This window comes from Sorghum bicolor, chromosome 1, assembly GCF_000003195.3.
Source record: "Sorghum bicolor cultivar BTx623 chromosome 1, Sorghum_bicolor_NCBIv3, whole genome shotgun sequence".
NCBI lineage: Eukaryota > Viridiplantae > Streptophyta > Magnoliopsida > Poales > Poaceae > Sorghum > Sorghum bicolor.
Window position 1 is genome coordinate 3,748,405 of NC_012870.2, and position 15,516 is coordinate 3,763,920.

The 15,516-nt window shown below is 44.6% G+C and overlaps 2 protein-coding genes across 2 annotated transcripts; both read left to right on the top strand.

The window, feature by feature from the left end:
- Positions 5,117 to 7,925, top strand: LOC8061141. The gene is made up of 2 exons (XM_002463667.2): positions 5,117 to 5,534; positions 6,462 to 7,925. Exons 1-2 carry the CDS (start codon positions 5,284 to 5,286, stop codon positions 6,499 to 6,501), a joined length of 291 nt encoding a protein of 96 aa, XP_002463712.1. The 5' UTR covers positions 5,117 to 5,283; the 3' UTR covers positions 6,502 to 7,925.
- LOC8061142 (glycine-rich cell wall structural protein) lies at positions 11,673 to 12,866 on the top strand. Its single transcript, XM_002463668.2, has one exon. The coding sequence runs from the start codon at positions 11,926 to 11,928 to the stop codon at positions 12,505 to 12,507; it is 582 nt and encodes a 193-aa protein (XP_002463713.1). The 5' UTR covers positions 11,673 to 11,925; the 3' UTR covers positions 12,508 to 12,866.

The window sequence follows — 15,516 nt, forward strand, 5'->3', positions numbered from 1 at the left end:
TGATTATTTTCATGACAAAAACAACCTGAAGCAGGTCTCTGAGTAATACAGGAGTGATGATTACTCCTTTCCATAGGACCTATGCATTGAGCTGACAACATCTTGACATAAAAGTAAAAAAATTCTGTCAGGACTTTGTAAACTCGTTCTGATGTGTTGAGTGTTACTAGCCATTCAACCTGACGGAACATCCAGATATTACTTCGGCAATGTCCGGCATAAGTTGGTCTGAACAGAACTATGAAGTCTTCAGAGTTCAGGTCCCAATTCATCCTGCCAAGGCCACACTGCAAAAACCTGTTTCTCAGAGTTTTCAGTTCCATGCCCAATAGCTCCAAGCAGGTCAAGAGGAAGTGCTAACTTTAATTTAGGTTATAAGCATGAATCATAATCCACATTCAAATGAACTCTTCTAATGCTGAGGAAAGTTCAACTAAACAATAATGATGAAACAAGCCAAAAAAAAAAGAGAGAGTAGTACTTAACATTAACAAAGCTGAAATTCTGGAACCAAGCGTTTAGCCATTATCATCCTGTTCCAAGTAACTTCACACCGCAACAGGAAAGAATGGCTCCCTTGTTTGCCGTCGAGCCCAACAAGCAAGCTCAAGGGATCTGCAAGACTGCAGCGCCTAGCCGCAAGCAACGACATGGAGGCGCGGCGGCTAGGGCTTGGCAATAACGCTCATTGGCAGCCTAGTCGTATCGTACGGTTCCTGACTAGCAGAATCGCAGGGGGTTGAACGATAGTACAAGTTAATGCAGGGACCCGAATGGAAATATACAAAGTAACCAGGCGACTTGTTCCTTCGAGACTTTTTTTTTTAAAAAAAAAAGAACCGAGTAAAAGGACTGCCGACAGTGGCGGAGGGTGGCCAGGATCAAGGAGGGGCAAATTGAAAAAACTACTTCAGCTCCTAGCTATCAAAGCTTTCTACATATGACTATAGCTGCAGTCTATAAGCATCTATGATATTACAGTCTACCAAAGTTAGAATTAATAACTAACAAAGCACAGAGGAAGGGGGGCGGAGGTCCAGTTTCGCCTCCATGAGCCTCCGCTCCTAACTGACAATTATATAAATAAGGAAGGAAGCTCAGACTAATCAAACAAAAATTATTTCATAAATGGTTTATAATGAAAGACCAAAGCTACAATAACTAGTTATGACAACTCTAAAAACTGCAGACCGCTCACAACAAGAGCAAAACTGCAAACACAAACATCACATCAAAAACATCTAATAAAAAGGCAAAGCCTCCGCCACTAGGTTTGGAAGGCATGACCTTTTAAAACCATCAATGACTTAAAAAGGTCTCGCAGCAACAAATCATGTAAGTGGTCCCTATACTTTTAAATTATATCCTCATTGTACTTTCCATTATTCTCAAAAATGCCCATGTTCCTTGGAGACATCATGGCCCTAGGCACACCACATGGCCCCAATCTGTTGACCTCCTAACATGAGGTTGTTAGCTCCTTAGCTACTAGCCAAGTGGCAACGACCACTCTTCTCTTCCCTTGAGCTCCAGCTCGGTCCCGACGCCTCATCGTTGTCATTGTGCACTAGAGCTCCATCGCAAAGGTCCCTGTGCTCTTCTTTGGTGGCAACTGGCAAGGATATTGTTGATACAAAAATCGGTCACACACTACAAGGAACTAAAATGCTCGAATTGCAAATATACCATGAAGGACACAATAGATAACAACATGCTTTCGTAGTGAAGCACAACCAAGCAAACTAGTAAACCATGACTATCATGCTTACATGACGAAGAACGACTAATTTTCATGTGAACTATCAAAGGAATCCGCGTAGCTCTCATATGGGATGGACTCTGTTGGTGCAACAACATCGACAAGTTGCCCTAATTAGCCAATAAAGCCTATAGCGTCATCTTTGATCATCAGACTAATGCCTTAGCTGAAAGAGTAACCATACTCCCTTTATCCTGTAATACAATGTGTTCTATAAATTTTAGGACAACTTAAGGAAACACTCAAATTATGTATGTATCTATAGATTATTTTAATTATAGAGTTTCTCCTCAAATCATGGTTTTCTTTTTAACAAATTTTGCCAAATCGAAACATAGTCATTACGTATAATGTATTATATTTTAATATATTTTTTAGAAGTTACAATGCACTCTATTTGAGAATAGAGGGAGTAAGCTAGTATGTTTGGCCCATTTTATCCTCAAACAATACTTAGGGCCTGTTTGGTTACTGGTATGAGATTGCTGGTTGGACCAGCCAACAACATCATGCCACCAAAATGGACGTTTGGCCCATTTTATCCTCAAACAATACTTAGGGCCTGTTTGGTTAGTGGTATGAGATTGCTGGTTGGACCAGCCAACAACATCATGCCACCAAAATGGACGTTTGAGATTGTTGCTTGGGCCAAACAGTTTTCCTAGGGTCTCATCCTAACAGACCCTTAGCGCCTTGGTGAGATACCGAAACGTGTCTTCAACATTTAGGGAGCTAAAAAAACAGTTTGACGAGAATATGAAACAATTGTGATAAAATTAGCAAACCTAGTATTAAAAATATTTTTTAGGCTTTTAGGGAGCAAAAAAATACAATTTGACAAATATAAATGAAAAGATAGGATAATCGTGGTAAAATTAGCAATAGCAAGTTTAATATAAAACACATTTTTTAAACTAATCACAAACTTGGGACAAAATATTAATATAATTAAAATGCTTTGTGCTAATTTCTAGCACCGTGTATATCCGCTATGCATGTTTGCACATACATCATACATGTGTATATCATCATACATGTTGTACATACATACATGAGTATGTACATCGTCTTTACACATACATAGCTTTGTGCCCCCCTTACCGGGGGTGCATTTTTGCTAGCAGATTAGTACACCTTTAAATGTGGCTCACAGAATATATTCCCACAATACGGTACTATATTGCCTACATATAAAAACCTTTGTGGAACGGAAATAAACAAAAATAACCTACTGGCTACTGCCGCTGCTGGGCCTAAACCTATGTGTCGGCCCGCTAGCCCGCGGTTGTTCACCTGAAAAAAAAAAAAAAAAAAAAAAAAAAAAAAAAAAAACAGGAAGGGACGGTTCTTCTCCCATGCGCGCCGCCGTCGTTTGCCGGAGATCTCTCGCGGAGGCGCTGGCCTCGCCGCTCCAATCTGACGGTGATTGAGGGATAGTTGTTGAATCAAACCGAAAATCCCTCACGAGTTCACAGCAATGGAGAGCGACAGAGCGTGGCCTCTGAACCTGACGTTCGTTATCTTTTTTTTCTCTCTCTTTCTGAATGTTCAAATGCAACCTGACTGTGGAATCTATGTCGCTTGCTTGCAGTGAAAGCAGTGTAGGGTTGTAGTGTTACAGAGCGTGAGAAATGGTCTGCACCCAAGTGGATTCATGTGAAAAAAAAACTGCATCAAGCACGGCGCAAAGCGAAGGATGTTTTGTCTGACAAGGGCGAGATTTGCGTGTCATGGGCTGCATCAGGCTTACTCTATGCGAGAATAGCCCGGTCTACATGGCTGGCAGCCTGGCACAGAAGACTCAGCAGGCCAGTTGGCAAAAATTTTTGTTTTTGGCTACTGTAGCATTTCGTTTTTATTTGACAAACATTGTCCAATCACGGAGTAACTAGGCTCAAAAGATTCATCTCACAAATTACAGGTAAACTGTGCAGTTAGTTTTTATTTTCGTCTATATCTAATGCTTCATGCATGCGACCAAAAATTCGATATGACGGTGAATCTTGAAAATTTTTGCGAACTAAACAAGGCCTCAGTACAACAAGAGATGTAAATATGTGCAGGTTGCAATTCGTAGAAGATTCCCATCTGGTAGATGGCAACATGCAGTTTCACACTTTCTTGTACATATATTTGAGTGATATCGGATGAGTGACATTCATAATGTTCAGAACTTTTGAACTCTGTTCGTGTATTACATGAGTCCTGAATTTACTGCAATTTGGATAAGCTGTAATCTGTGATTTACTGCGCCACAGTAGGCTGGCTGGAGTGTCACTGTGGCATGCAACTCTCTGTTCCTGCTTGCTTTACTATTTTGTTGTCTAGCTTCACAGTGGATTTAAGGACAGCGACTGTGTCAGCCTGTCTCAAAAATAACCAACTTCTTTGGCCCTTTTCACAATATAGAAGCTCTTTGGCCTCAGTCTCCTGCCTCAAGCTTTGATCTGCCAAAGAAACCCTGCCTCCTGCACAAGAGCAAGGAGAGAGACAAACAAATATATAATTACTATTTGGCCAGTCACTTGATTCCATATGTAGGGTCACCAGCAAGAAGGAAGCAGCAATCCAACAAAATCTTGTTGTTACACTGATATATACAGGTAATATTCGAAATGAATGGGCTTCCTTCAGTGAGCATGCTCAGAATATCATATCAAAGGGAATTTATTTAGCAGAGAATCAAAACCACAGTTTTGTTTCCTGGTGAAGGAGCATTTGTATACAGCAAACATGGCACCAATTCACCCAAAGAAAAAAAGGACACTCAAAAGGATTGTGACAGATCACATGAAAGTGAAGTTTATTTCTTCAGGGTGCTGCTCACTTTGGATTTGGAGCTGCTGCTTTTGAACATCACTTTAGCCATGGCAATCTCTCATGTGTCATGCTGTTCTCTCCTAGAATGACTCGAAGATGAATTCTTTCCTTTTCTTTTTCCACATATGACCTGAATTACCTTCCAATAGGAATGTACTTGAGGGAGAACAGGGGCAGCCTTAAGGATCTGATAGCTGCAGTGCCTCTCAAACCTTTTTTTTTCTTCATCCACTGTCTTTTACCCTTCTCTTCATCACAAGAAGAAACAAGGGATTAAAAGGGAAAGCTAGGAAAACAACATAACTCAAAAAGCAAAGTGCAATAAAAGCAAGCATGGCTCAGCTTGCTTTGATTCTACTCTCCCCCCTCCATTAGGTCCTTCAAAAGCACAGCAGAATCGGCCAAAGCAAAAGAAAGCCCCAGAGGCAGAGGCCAGAACAGAACAAGAAGCAAGAATACCGCAACAGCGACTGACACAAATCCTGCTGCTACTTCCCCACATTATAATATGCAGTCACGTTGCGCAGCCGCAGCCGCAGCCGCAGCAGCGTCGCATCGCATTTGCGCCACCCCATGCCCATGACAAGAAGCTCTTAGAAGACCAGCCTTGTCCTGTCGCCAGGAGAGAGGAGGAGGAGGAGGAGGAGGAGGCCACTTCACGGAAGAAGACGACGCTGCGCGGCGACCACCGGCCGGCGGGTGTCATGACAAGGCCGGCCGTGTCCGTGAGGCGGGCGGCGCCGGCGGCATTGGCCATCTTGTTTGGAGCGCTTCTTCTGATGTCGTTCGTCATGGACGACATCAAGAAAGCGGCTGTGCCGGCGGCGATCGGCGGGAGGAGGATGCTGGGCAGAGGCGCTGGAGGGCAGAGGACTCTGGAGGATTTCAAGGCTGATGACCCCTTCCAGGACAGCAAGAGAAGGGTGCCCAATGGTCCTGATCCTATCCACAACAGGTACTTCGATTTACAGATTACTCTACTGCACTGCAAGCTTGGTTTTGGTGTTTGAGTTGGTCCTTTTTTTCCCCCTTGTCATGAGGAATTTTGCCACTTCACAAAAGCAGTTGCTATCTTTGTACCAATGCACAGGTTTCTTGAAACTAGACGTTTTAGACTTAAAAATGGCTTCTTTACTACGTATGCTGAAGCAACAAAATACTGTAGGTCTGTAGCCTTCATCCAACTTGAAATAGCAGAATTCCAACACGACATTTTTATCGTAACTTGTTTGTTTAGGGCTTTAGGTTTGCGGTATGGGAAGGGAATGTTCTTGTTTCACCAGTTTCTGTCTGCTGGCATGTAGTCTAAGGTGAATGTTTTGCAGTGCCTTCAGTGTGCTGTGTAATAGCCACAAAATGTTTATTTTTTTCAGACATGTAATTAGTTTGTCTCACCATATGCACCCATTTACCATGTTTTGTCTGAAGATTTTCAAGTAGGATATATAGGTCAGAAAAGAAAGAAAAAAGAAACTAATATTTCACATAACATAAATAAATATATGAGTCAAAGGAAGGGAGGGAAAAACAAAGGGAGAATCATATTATGAGCAAAAGATGCCATGCGCTCCTTTTCCTCATCACTCCCACATTCCCCTATGATGATATGCTAATCTTTCAGCAAAAGCAAGCAGATAGGAGTAAGTCCTATTCCCCCAATGAGTAACATAGATGCACATATCATTCTTGAAATCATTAGTCTACATCCATGAAAGCAGTCAAACAAAGCGCACCACCACGGTTCATCATGATAAATAAACAACAAAAAGTCTTAACGGTTTCAGTGCATCACCTGCTGAAACAAAGAATGTGCTCTCACTCAGTCCATGCTTCAGGCTTCTTCCCCTTCTAATCCGGTTTCAAATCCTTGTGCCTTCTCCAGGGGAACCGGCAAGTCAGGACGATCGCCGGACCGAGCTTGACGTCGGCAGCGCGCATGCCGAGGCATGGAAGCTTCCGATTCCGAAGAGGCCGGCCACATGTTGGGAGCGGCAAGCAAACAGAAGATGCATTGCATTGCATTGCATTGCATTGCATTGCATGGAGGAAGAGGAACAGACAAGAGGTGCATTGTGGTGGGTCTGGCTGGGATGTTGGGTGTAACTAGGGGGAGGTGGCCTATCTTCTTCTAAGCACTGCTATTTAAGACAGTTTTAAGCATGATGAAAACTTTAGCTTTTTGGGGGGAAACAAAGGCTATTCGATTCTACCAGTGGGGGTTTGTTTTTTGTAAAGAGAGCAGTAAGTATCAAGCTTCCCTCTCACATGGAAACAAGCAAGCATCAAAGATTCTTGGCAAAGGGATGTGGGCAAGAGCTCTTCCTCCTCTCTCTTTTGGCCGCAGCTGCTTTATACATCTCAGTAGCAGTACCCTGTTTTCTTTGAGGTGTTCATTCTTTTGCATTGCACTGTATGGTCTGCACTCTGCAGCACAGCAGCAGCACATCATCAATTTGCTAAAGGAGTCATGGGTCTGAATTCTGAAAAGAAGCACCGGCACATACAATTCTCTTACAGAACTTTATCTTCTTTTTTTGTTTCAAAATATGTTTGCCAAAAATTCAAGCTTACAGGTCTTGTGAATGTCTCTAGCGGGTCTAGTTTTTACCACAAAACATGAATCTTTTGCATCAAACATGCCACAAACAAACAAACCAGGAGCAGGTTAAAAGCAAAGGGAGAGAAGGGGTAAGAAAAAAGAGAAAGAGAAGAAGCGCCAGCCAAGCCAGCCTGCCAAAGCAGCAAGCCTGCCTTTTCTATTCTTTTGTTTCCTCCCTCTCCTCCATTGTACCTTGTCTCTTTAACTTCTTTTCTTGTGAAGCTTTGAACAGGCAAAGTGGCCTTGCTTGAGTTCTAAAGCAGACAAGGATGCTAGAGAGAGAGAGAGAGAGAGTGGGGCACTGTGACTCTGTGACATATAAGAGCTGTGGTTTCTGTCCAAAAGATGAAGGCTCCTGGTCCTGGGGGCTAACCTATTGACCAGTCATCTTGTGTCTTACTAGTAGAACTGAAGATACACTGCATTGTGTGCGAGTGCTTTGTTCACTGCAACTCTATCAGATGCAGAGCAAAGGGGAGACAGAGATGAATCCTGTTCCTGCGTTGGATGCCTCCAGTCAAGAGGCACCCTGGGGCCTGGGGCCAATGCAAGCACAGACCCGTTGCTTTTTACTCTTTGGGATCAAAAAACAGTGCGTACATGGAGTACATCCTAGCTTCCTTCCAATGTAGTGTCTCTTTGTACGCTGTATTTTACTTGCTTGGAAACAACTGAGAGCTTAGTTTCAGTGCATACAGTATATGCTAGGACTAAAAGGCCTAGAAATCTGGATTTGTTGAAACATGAACTCATATATCTCCAGTTTCAGGGCATTTTGATTAATTAGTGGCATTTCAACTTTTGAAGCAGCACATTTCAGAGCATTCTGATTAATTAAAAAAAAGAAAATGGGATGTCCAAGGGCCACGTTGAGTGTTGTGTTCGTCTTACCTCTGAGCTCTGACTGAATGTAAGTTTGCCAGGAGCTGCAGATGTACCCCCGAAATAGATTCTTGCAAGCCTCTGACGTCTAGCAAAGCTCAGCAGATGCGTAGCGTATCTCAGTGATTGATAAGATGAGCCAACGCCCGCCCATGGAGTCGCACGCTGCACGCAGAGGCAGAGGCAGGGATCGAATTGCTGTGGCTTTTGATTCCATGACTTTTACGGCAACGGGCCAACGGCACACAATAGTATAGGGCATTTGACGGTCCGGAGGAGTTGGCACCAGTGATTAGTGAGGCCTCCCATGGTACCACCACTAATAAGCGTTATGTCCCTGCGTTGCAATGGAGACAAGTTTGGACACGTGTCATACTTATACCATTGGAAAACGATATTTCGAGTGACATTCGCAACATTCTATTTGTAGATAATAGTCACTATTAGTTGAGTGTTATGAAGTATTAACAATTTACACATAATTCAAATGTTTATGTGAATCAGATCAAACTAGTTAATACTACACTAATCGTGTTTAGTGCAACTATCTATGATATGTTTAAGATAGTCTTAGAGTTATGCAAGAATTGAAACTCTCCTGAAATTTTCATCATGAGTCAATATCTATGTCAAAAAGTCCTTATGCGAAGTTATATATGAACTCAAAAATTATCTCATGTGCAATTTGTATAGGCTAGAAACTAAATATGACCATGAAACAATGTTTATGCTCGTCATATTGATGGGTGCGAGTTGTTCATTATTTCACGCCGCCATGAGTTGTGCATAACACGGAATAAAATACCTCTATAGCATAAATCAATTATCAACTGTTTTTTAATAGCATAGGTCGCTATATCATTCTCCGAGGGTGTTTCAAAGCTATTTATGTCTTTATGTCACATGGAATACCATAAGGAGGTATAGTTTTTTTCCACATAAAGATATTATGGTTCTGTCCATGGTACTGCACTCAAGGAAAGCTTATAGAGATATACCATACGTACTCAAGATTAGTTAAAAGTCGAGATACCGTACAAGAGATTAAAAAATTCTCCATTTTCAATCAGAATATAAGCTTGTCATAACATTGTGCCCTAAATGGAACCATGACAATCTTTATGTGAAAAACTATACTTTCAGATGGTATTCCGTAATACAGAGACATAAGCTACTTTGAACACTCTAGCGGATCGATGTAATGACCAATGTTATCAAAAAGTAGTTAACAATACAATGGAGATTTATTTGACTTTCTTGTCCTGCAATTCATGGCGGCGTGGAATAATGGACAACTTAAAACAATCAATATCGTGAGCATAAATGTTGTCTCATAGTCACATGTACTTCCAATTTGTAATTTATAATCCATATAATGCTCCAGACTGCAATTGAGATATTTTCTGAGTTCGTACCTGACTTATGCCCATGATAGACAAACGCTGGAGAAGGACTTGTTATTTTAAGTATTGGCTTATGATGAGAACTCCAGGATATTTTTAATTCTGCAAAACCACAAAAGTATCTTAAGTATATAACAAATAAGACACGATACAATAGATAGTCGTAGTGAACACGATTAGTGTATTATGAACTAATTTGTTTTGATTTCACAAAAAAAAAACTTGAAGTATGTGTTAATTGTCATGTTTTATGAACACTTACATAATAGCAACGGTTGGCTATAAACAGAATATATGTTGAGAGCATCACATCCAAATACACAGTTCAAACTTCAATTCTTATTGTACTGTTTTTAATTTTCGATACAACATATGGACATAAACCTTGTTTAGAGAAAAGTACACACCATGTCATCCTCCCATTTACAAGCACCTGGTTCTGGTTGTGCCATTTAAAAAAAAATGTCCCACAGAAGACGTGTTTTGGCAAGTCGTGTCCGAGAGCTCCGGCGGGCATTTGGGCATAGGCCCACTATAGTGGAGGGAGCAGGCGCAGCTTTTAGTTGGGCCTAGGCCCAATACAAGAGTGATCCAAACCTAGCAGGCTCTTCTCAAAAAGAAAAAAAAAAACTTTTGTAAAAAAAAGTCCCAGTTGGTCCTACTGTCCTAGAGTCGATCTCCATACCAAATCATTTTTTCTTCCCTCGATATTTTTTTTCTTTATATATGATGGCAAATAGTTACGTGGCAGTGCCTACCTGTTGACACCAACAATTTGGCCGTGCTCAAATATCGGGCTCCGACAAATCCCGGACAAAGATAAGGCCCAGTTCAAAACAAGTGGAGGCCCAGTATCTATTGATAAAATCTAAAAAAGATAATATCAAATATCAATATATTACAAAGGCAATGTATAAAAGATTATCTAAATAAAATAGGAATTATGTATGGAATTTATATCAGACAATGATCTCCTTCTAGCGTCCTAATCTGGGTCCGGCCGTCTAGGATTGCTACTAGGTCTCGACTCTTGAGTGACGAACAACACCAAGGGCGAGGAACAAGTCTAATGGACGAAGTCACAAACTCATGAAAGGTTACAAACTTATGTGAAAAACATTACCGGCCATAGACTTTTCTAACTCATGATCATGGACTTAATGTGTTTTCTCTCAAATGAAGTAGCAGGCCACGTTTATTGAGTCTTTGTGCTAATTAAAATAAACCTAAAATTATTATATATACTTAAAACACTTAGTAAATTTTGGGACCCATGAATTTTGAGGGTCCAGTTCGATCGCACAGCCTACACAGACTCCTAGACGCCCCTGCCACTAGTCAAGTCAGCCATTGATGCAATCCTCCACTGGTGTTACACGGCTTTTTTAGGGCAAGTGTTAGTGTGTTACACGGCTATTTTGTTTTTCCAACCATCCCAGACATGTGATGAATTCTTTTTGACCCCGTTGTAATGCACGTAGTACATATAGTATACGCAATGTGAGAAACACTACAAATTATATATCTAAGCACTACAAATTACTTCTGCCACAAAATAGAATTTGGACAACAGATCATCTATTCCTCTGAGAATGGACAAACAATTACTTCAAACTTACTGCTCAAATTTAAGATTTACTATATTATTTAGCGCTCTTATAGACTTATACTGAATTGCAGAAATAAATTTAGAATTATTTACTAAATTGCTAAGTAGATTTACCGAAACGAATGTAAAATGTTGGTGCGGTGTACCTTTTATTAAAATTCTGCTTCCGCCACTGCCTATTATCCGTGCCAACTTAGCCAAAAGTGAAAAAATATATCGCTTCCATGTAAAATGTTTATCGAATAGTTGACATTCGTAAAATGGCAATTTTAGTAGTGCCGTGGACCGATCGACGTCGCGCTCCAAATCGATCTGAGGTGCAGGCTCCGGGCCTCGTGGCCCCTCCACAGTCCCACTCGCGGCTCGCCAGCTGCTGCTGCACAGTAAACCAACCCACCAACCAAGGACGAATCGAACGAACAGGAACACGACTCACCTCATGCACAGCACGACCTTTTTTTTTACTTGTCAAAAATGACCTTTTTTTTTATTTTGCCGCCACTTAGAGGTGTTTGTTTGGATTGTTAAAGTTTTATAGGTATTATAGTATTTTTTTATTTAATAATTATTATTCAATCATGAACCAAATATACTCAAAAGATTCGTCTCGCAAATTACTCTCTAGCTATGTTCTTAATTTTTATAAATAATCTACATTTAGTATTTTATATGTGTCCAAACATTCAATATAAACTCTCCACGCAGTTACTGTACTATACTAGTGTACCCTTCAGTTACTCCCATTCACCGCTCTCCACCTGCCAACCTCCTGAATACCCGATCGATCCCGACTTGCACCTCAACGCAACGCAACAGAAGCAAACACGCAGAGAGATAACCGAGAGTCCGAGACATGGCCAGCAAGGGCAGCATCGCCTTCGCAATGCTCTGCGTCGCGCTGGCGCTGGCGCTGCACGCCGCCACAGCGGCTGCCAGGACCGTACCGGCGGTGACGGGCGTCTCCTCCACGTCCACCGGCACCACCTCGCTACCGGCTGCGGCGGCCAGGACCGTGCCCGTGCCTGGCGGCGTCTCCTCCACGTCCACCGGAGGCACCGCCTCGCTCCCGGTCCCGGCTGCGTCGGCCGGCACCAAGAACGACCACAACACTGGCTCGGGCGGCGCCGGCGTGGCGGACAAGAAGAACCTCTTCGTGGGCGTGGGCGGCATGGGCGACCTCCCGGGCTTCCCGGCCGTGGGCGCCGGGTACGGCGTCGGCTTCGGCAACAACGGCGGGGGCGTCTTCAGCGGCGTCACGGGCCCGCTGGGCGGCGTCGGGGGCGGCGTCGGAGGCGTCGGCCCCCTTGGTGGCGTCGGCGGCTTCGGGCCCCTCGGCGGCGGCGGCGGCGGTATCCCGTTCGGCGGCTTCGGTGGCGGCGGCACCCCCTTCGGCGGCGGCTACGGCGGAGGGGGCGCTGGAGGCGTCACGCCGTGAGCTGGCCTGCGGGAGGCATGGTAGTGACGTCTGGTCGTGAGCGCACCGAGCAAGGGTGCATGGCGTTCGCACGACCTGGTCTAGTTAGATGCAATCGTGTGTTGCCGGTGGTACGTGAGCGTGGCATGTAGGAGCAACAATAATAACGTGCTTTGTAGCGCTGTCTGTGCGGCATGTTCGTGTGTTCCTGTGTGTGGCTGCAGTGCGCAGAGAGGTTGGAGTCTGTAAAAGTTAGGGCTCCCGAGGTCCGAGTCCGGGAGTGTGCTTGTGTGTGAATCCAGCTTATGTGTGTGCTCATGTACCAGCCGCGTGCTAGCTAGCTGCAAGTACTTGTTAAATGTGATGTGCATTTGTGCTCATGATGGTGCGTTGCGCTGCTAGCATTCCTACAATGTGTGCTTGTACTACCTCTCCGTGCGGCTCCGCCAAGGGTTCGTTTCTTCGTCTGGCTCATCCTTCATGGGCGGTGTTGGACTGCGGAAAGGAGGTTCCGCCATGGACTGCAGAACAGCGACGTTTGCATCATTTGCGACCAGAGCCCAGAAACGATGGACCATCTCGTTCTGAGATGTGTTAGGGAGGTTTGGGGGCATCCTGCTTCGCAGGCTTCACCTGGGGCACCTTATCGTCGACGAGCAGTCAGTTATCGATTGGTGGCTGCAGGCAAGTAAGACTATCGATAAACCTTTCAGGGCCGGCTTCGACTCCTTCTTTTTCTTGATGGCTTGGAACCTTTGGAAGGAGAGAAACGCTAGGACTTTTCAGGGGTTCAGAGAACGGCGTCGAGGCTCGCCGACGATATCCAGCAAGAGCTGAACTTGTGGTGCTCAGCGGGGTACAGGGGCCTGTCTGCGCTGGCTGCTCGTTTCGTGTAGGCTGTTGTACGGCCTGTTGCAGTTTCTGTTCCAATGTAATATCTTCTTTCTTCGAGGGGTGAGGAGAGTGGTCGCTTTTGTCGACGAAAGCTGGTCGGCAGTCTACCTTGGGGTATACCCACGGTAGTAGTTTATCGGTAGACGGTGCGCAAACTACGAACTCGATGGTGACGCAAGACACGGACAAGCTTTTTATCCAGGTTCGGCCGCCGAGTTGGCGTAATACCTACGTCCTGCGTCTGGTTGTATTGATTTGTGTTGAGAGAATATGATGTCCTAGGGGGGTCCCTTGCCCCTCCTTATATAGTCTGGAGGGCAGGGTTACAGATCTGGAAACTAATCCTAGTCGGTTACAATTGCCATGGATAATTCGATATCAATTCTTATTCTAACCGACTAGAATCCTGCTTGATCTCCACATCTTGTTTCCTTGCGCGAAACTCCAGGTTGTCGGATCAAGCCTTGAACTCGTCTCGTAATGGGCCAAGCCTCCTGGCCGAAGTCTAGCCGTAAGGGTATAGGGGTTTATACCCCCACAGCTAGTCCCCGAGCACCATGTATTGTGATGTAACACGCCGTCTTGAGCTTCTTCGATCAGTGAGACTTGACGTCTTCAATAAGTGGGAAAGTCGCCCAAACAGTTGCAACGGTTCTTTGACCAACTCAAAAGACAGTTGATCAACATTGACATCGAAGAAGCGAGTTGTTCGAAGAATGCATGGTGCTCTAAATTAAAAAAGATTTCTTTCCTGGTGAAGTGTGCCCACTTAGTCCCCGAGCCTGGTAGTAGGTGACGTAGGCACGTGGTGCCAGGGTCAAAAGAAAAGTCTGCAAAGAAATTCTGAAACTGAGATGCATCGCCAGATGCATCGTACCGATGTAGTCCCCGAGCTTGCTGGAAGGCGAAGTATGAGCCTTGTAGCAAGGTCTAAAAAATTGAATCTACCAGTCCGTCTACAATTGAAATAGACTAATCGACCAGTCCCCGAGCATATAACGCTCGGTGGTCGGTACAGTCCCCGAATTCTCAAATTGGTGGGCTGGTCGACCAGTCCCCGGGCATGTAGTGCTCGGTAGTCGGCACAGTCCCCGAGCACAGCGTAGGGTCCGTTGGACAAGTCCCCAAGCATGATTGGGAACATAAATAATAGTATGACGACCAGTACCCAGGCGCCAAGTGCGCTGCTTAGTATTCTGCGTTGCTATACTGTACGACCAGTCCCCGAGCATCGAGTGCTCGGTGGTCGATGCAGTCTTTGAAGTTCCGAGCTGATGGACTGGGCGACCAGTCCCCGACCATCAAGTGCTCGGTGGTCGGTGCAGTCTTTGAAGTTCCGAGCTGATGGACTGGGCGACCAGTCCCCGAGCATCAAGTGCTCGGTGGTCGGTGCAGTCCCCGGATTGTTGACTCTCTGGCATATTTGTCTTCTTTTTATTGAAACGATCTTTTCAGTTAAAGTTGACATGACGAGACCTCCTGATGGGTTGTCAGATGGACGCATGAAAAGTTGCGCCTGGCAACTGTACAGCCGCCCTTTGCGTGGTTTGAGAAAAAGGGAACCATCAATTGGTACGAAAACTCCGCCGCATTAATTGTCTATAATCATTATAAACCGAAACGCCGCATCCGCCGCATGGCCCGCCCACTTCCCGAGAATACGGGAAGTGGGAGAGGTGGAGTTGCGGGTTATAAAAGCCTGACAGTTCCGCCTGTACTCCTTACCCTGCCATTGCCCTCAAGCCTTCCATTTTCGCCTCCTTCAATCACCTGCATCTTCGTAATCCACTTCTCACCTCCAATGGCGAAGAGCGACGCCAAGAAGAGGGCTGAACTGATGGCCAAGGAGTGGAAGAAGTCCCGCAGCACCACCAAATCCCTCGGTGACCTCGTCGACATGGGACTCCTGCACAGCTCGGAGCTCGGCGGCTGGAGAGCACCGGAAGGAGAAAGCTTCCCCGACCCTCGTGCCGGTGAGATCGTCGTGTTCGAAGATTTCATTAAGAGGGGCTTTGGGGTTCCGGTTCATCCTTTTCTCCAAGGTCTTCTTCTGTATTATGAGATCGGGATTTGCAATCTGCACCCGAACTCAATTCTCCTTATTTCCACGTTTATTCATTTGTGCGAGGCCTATGT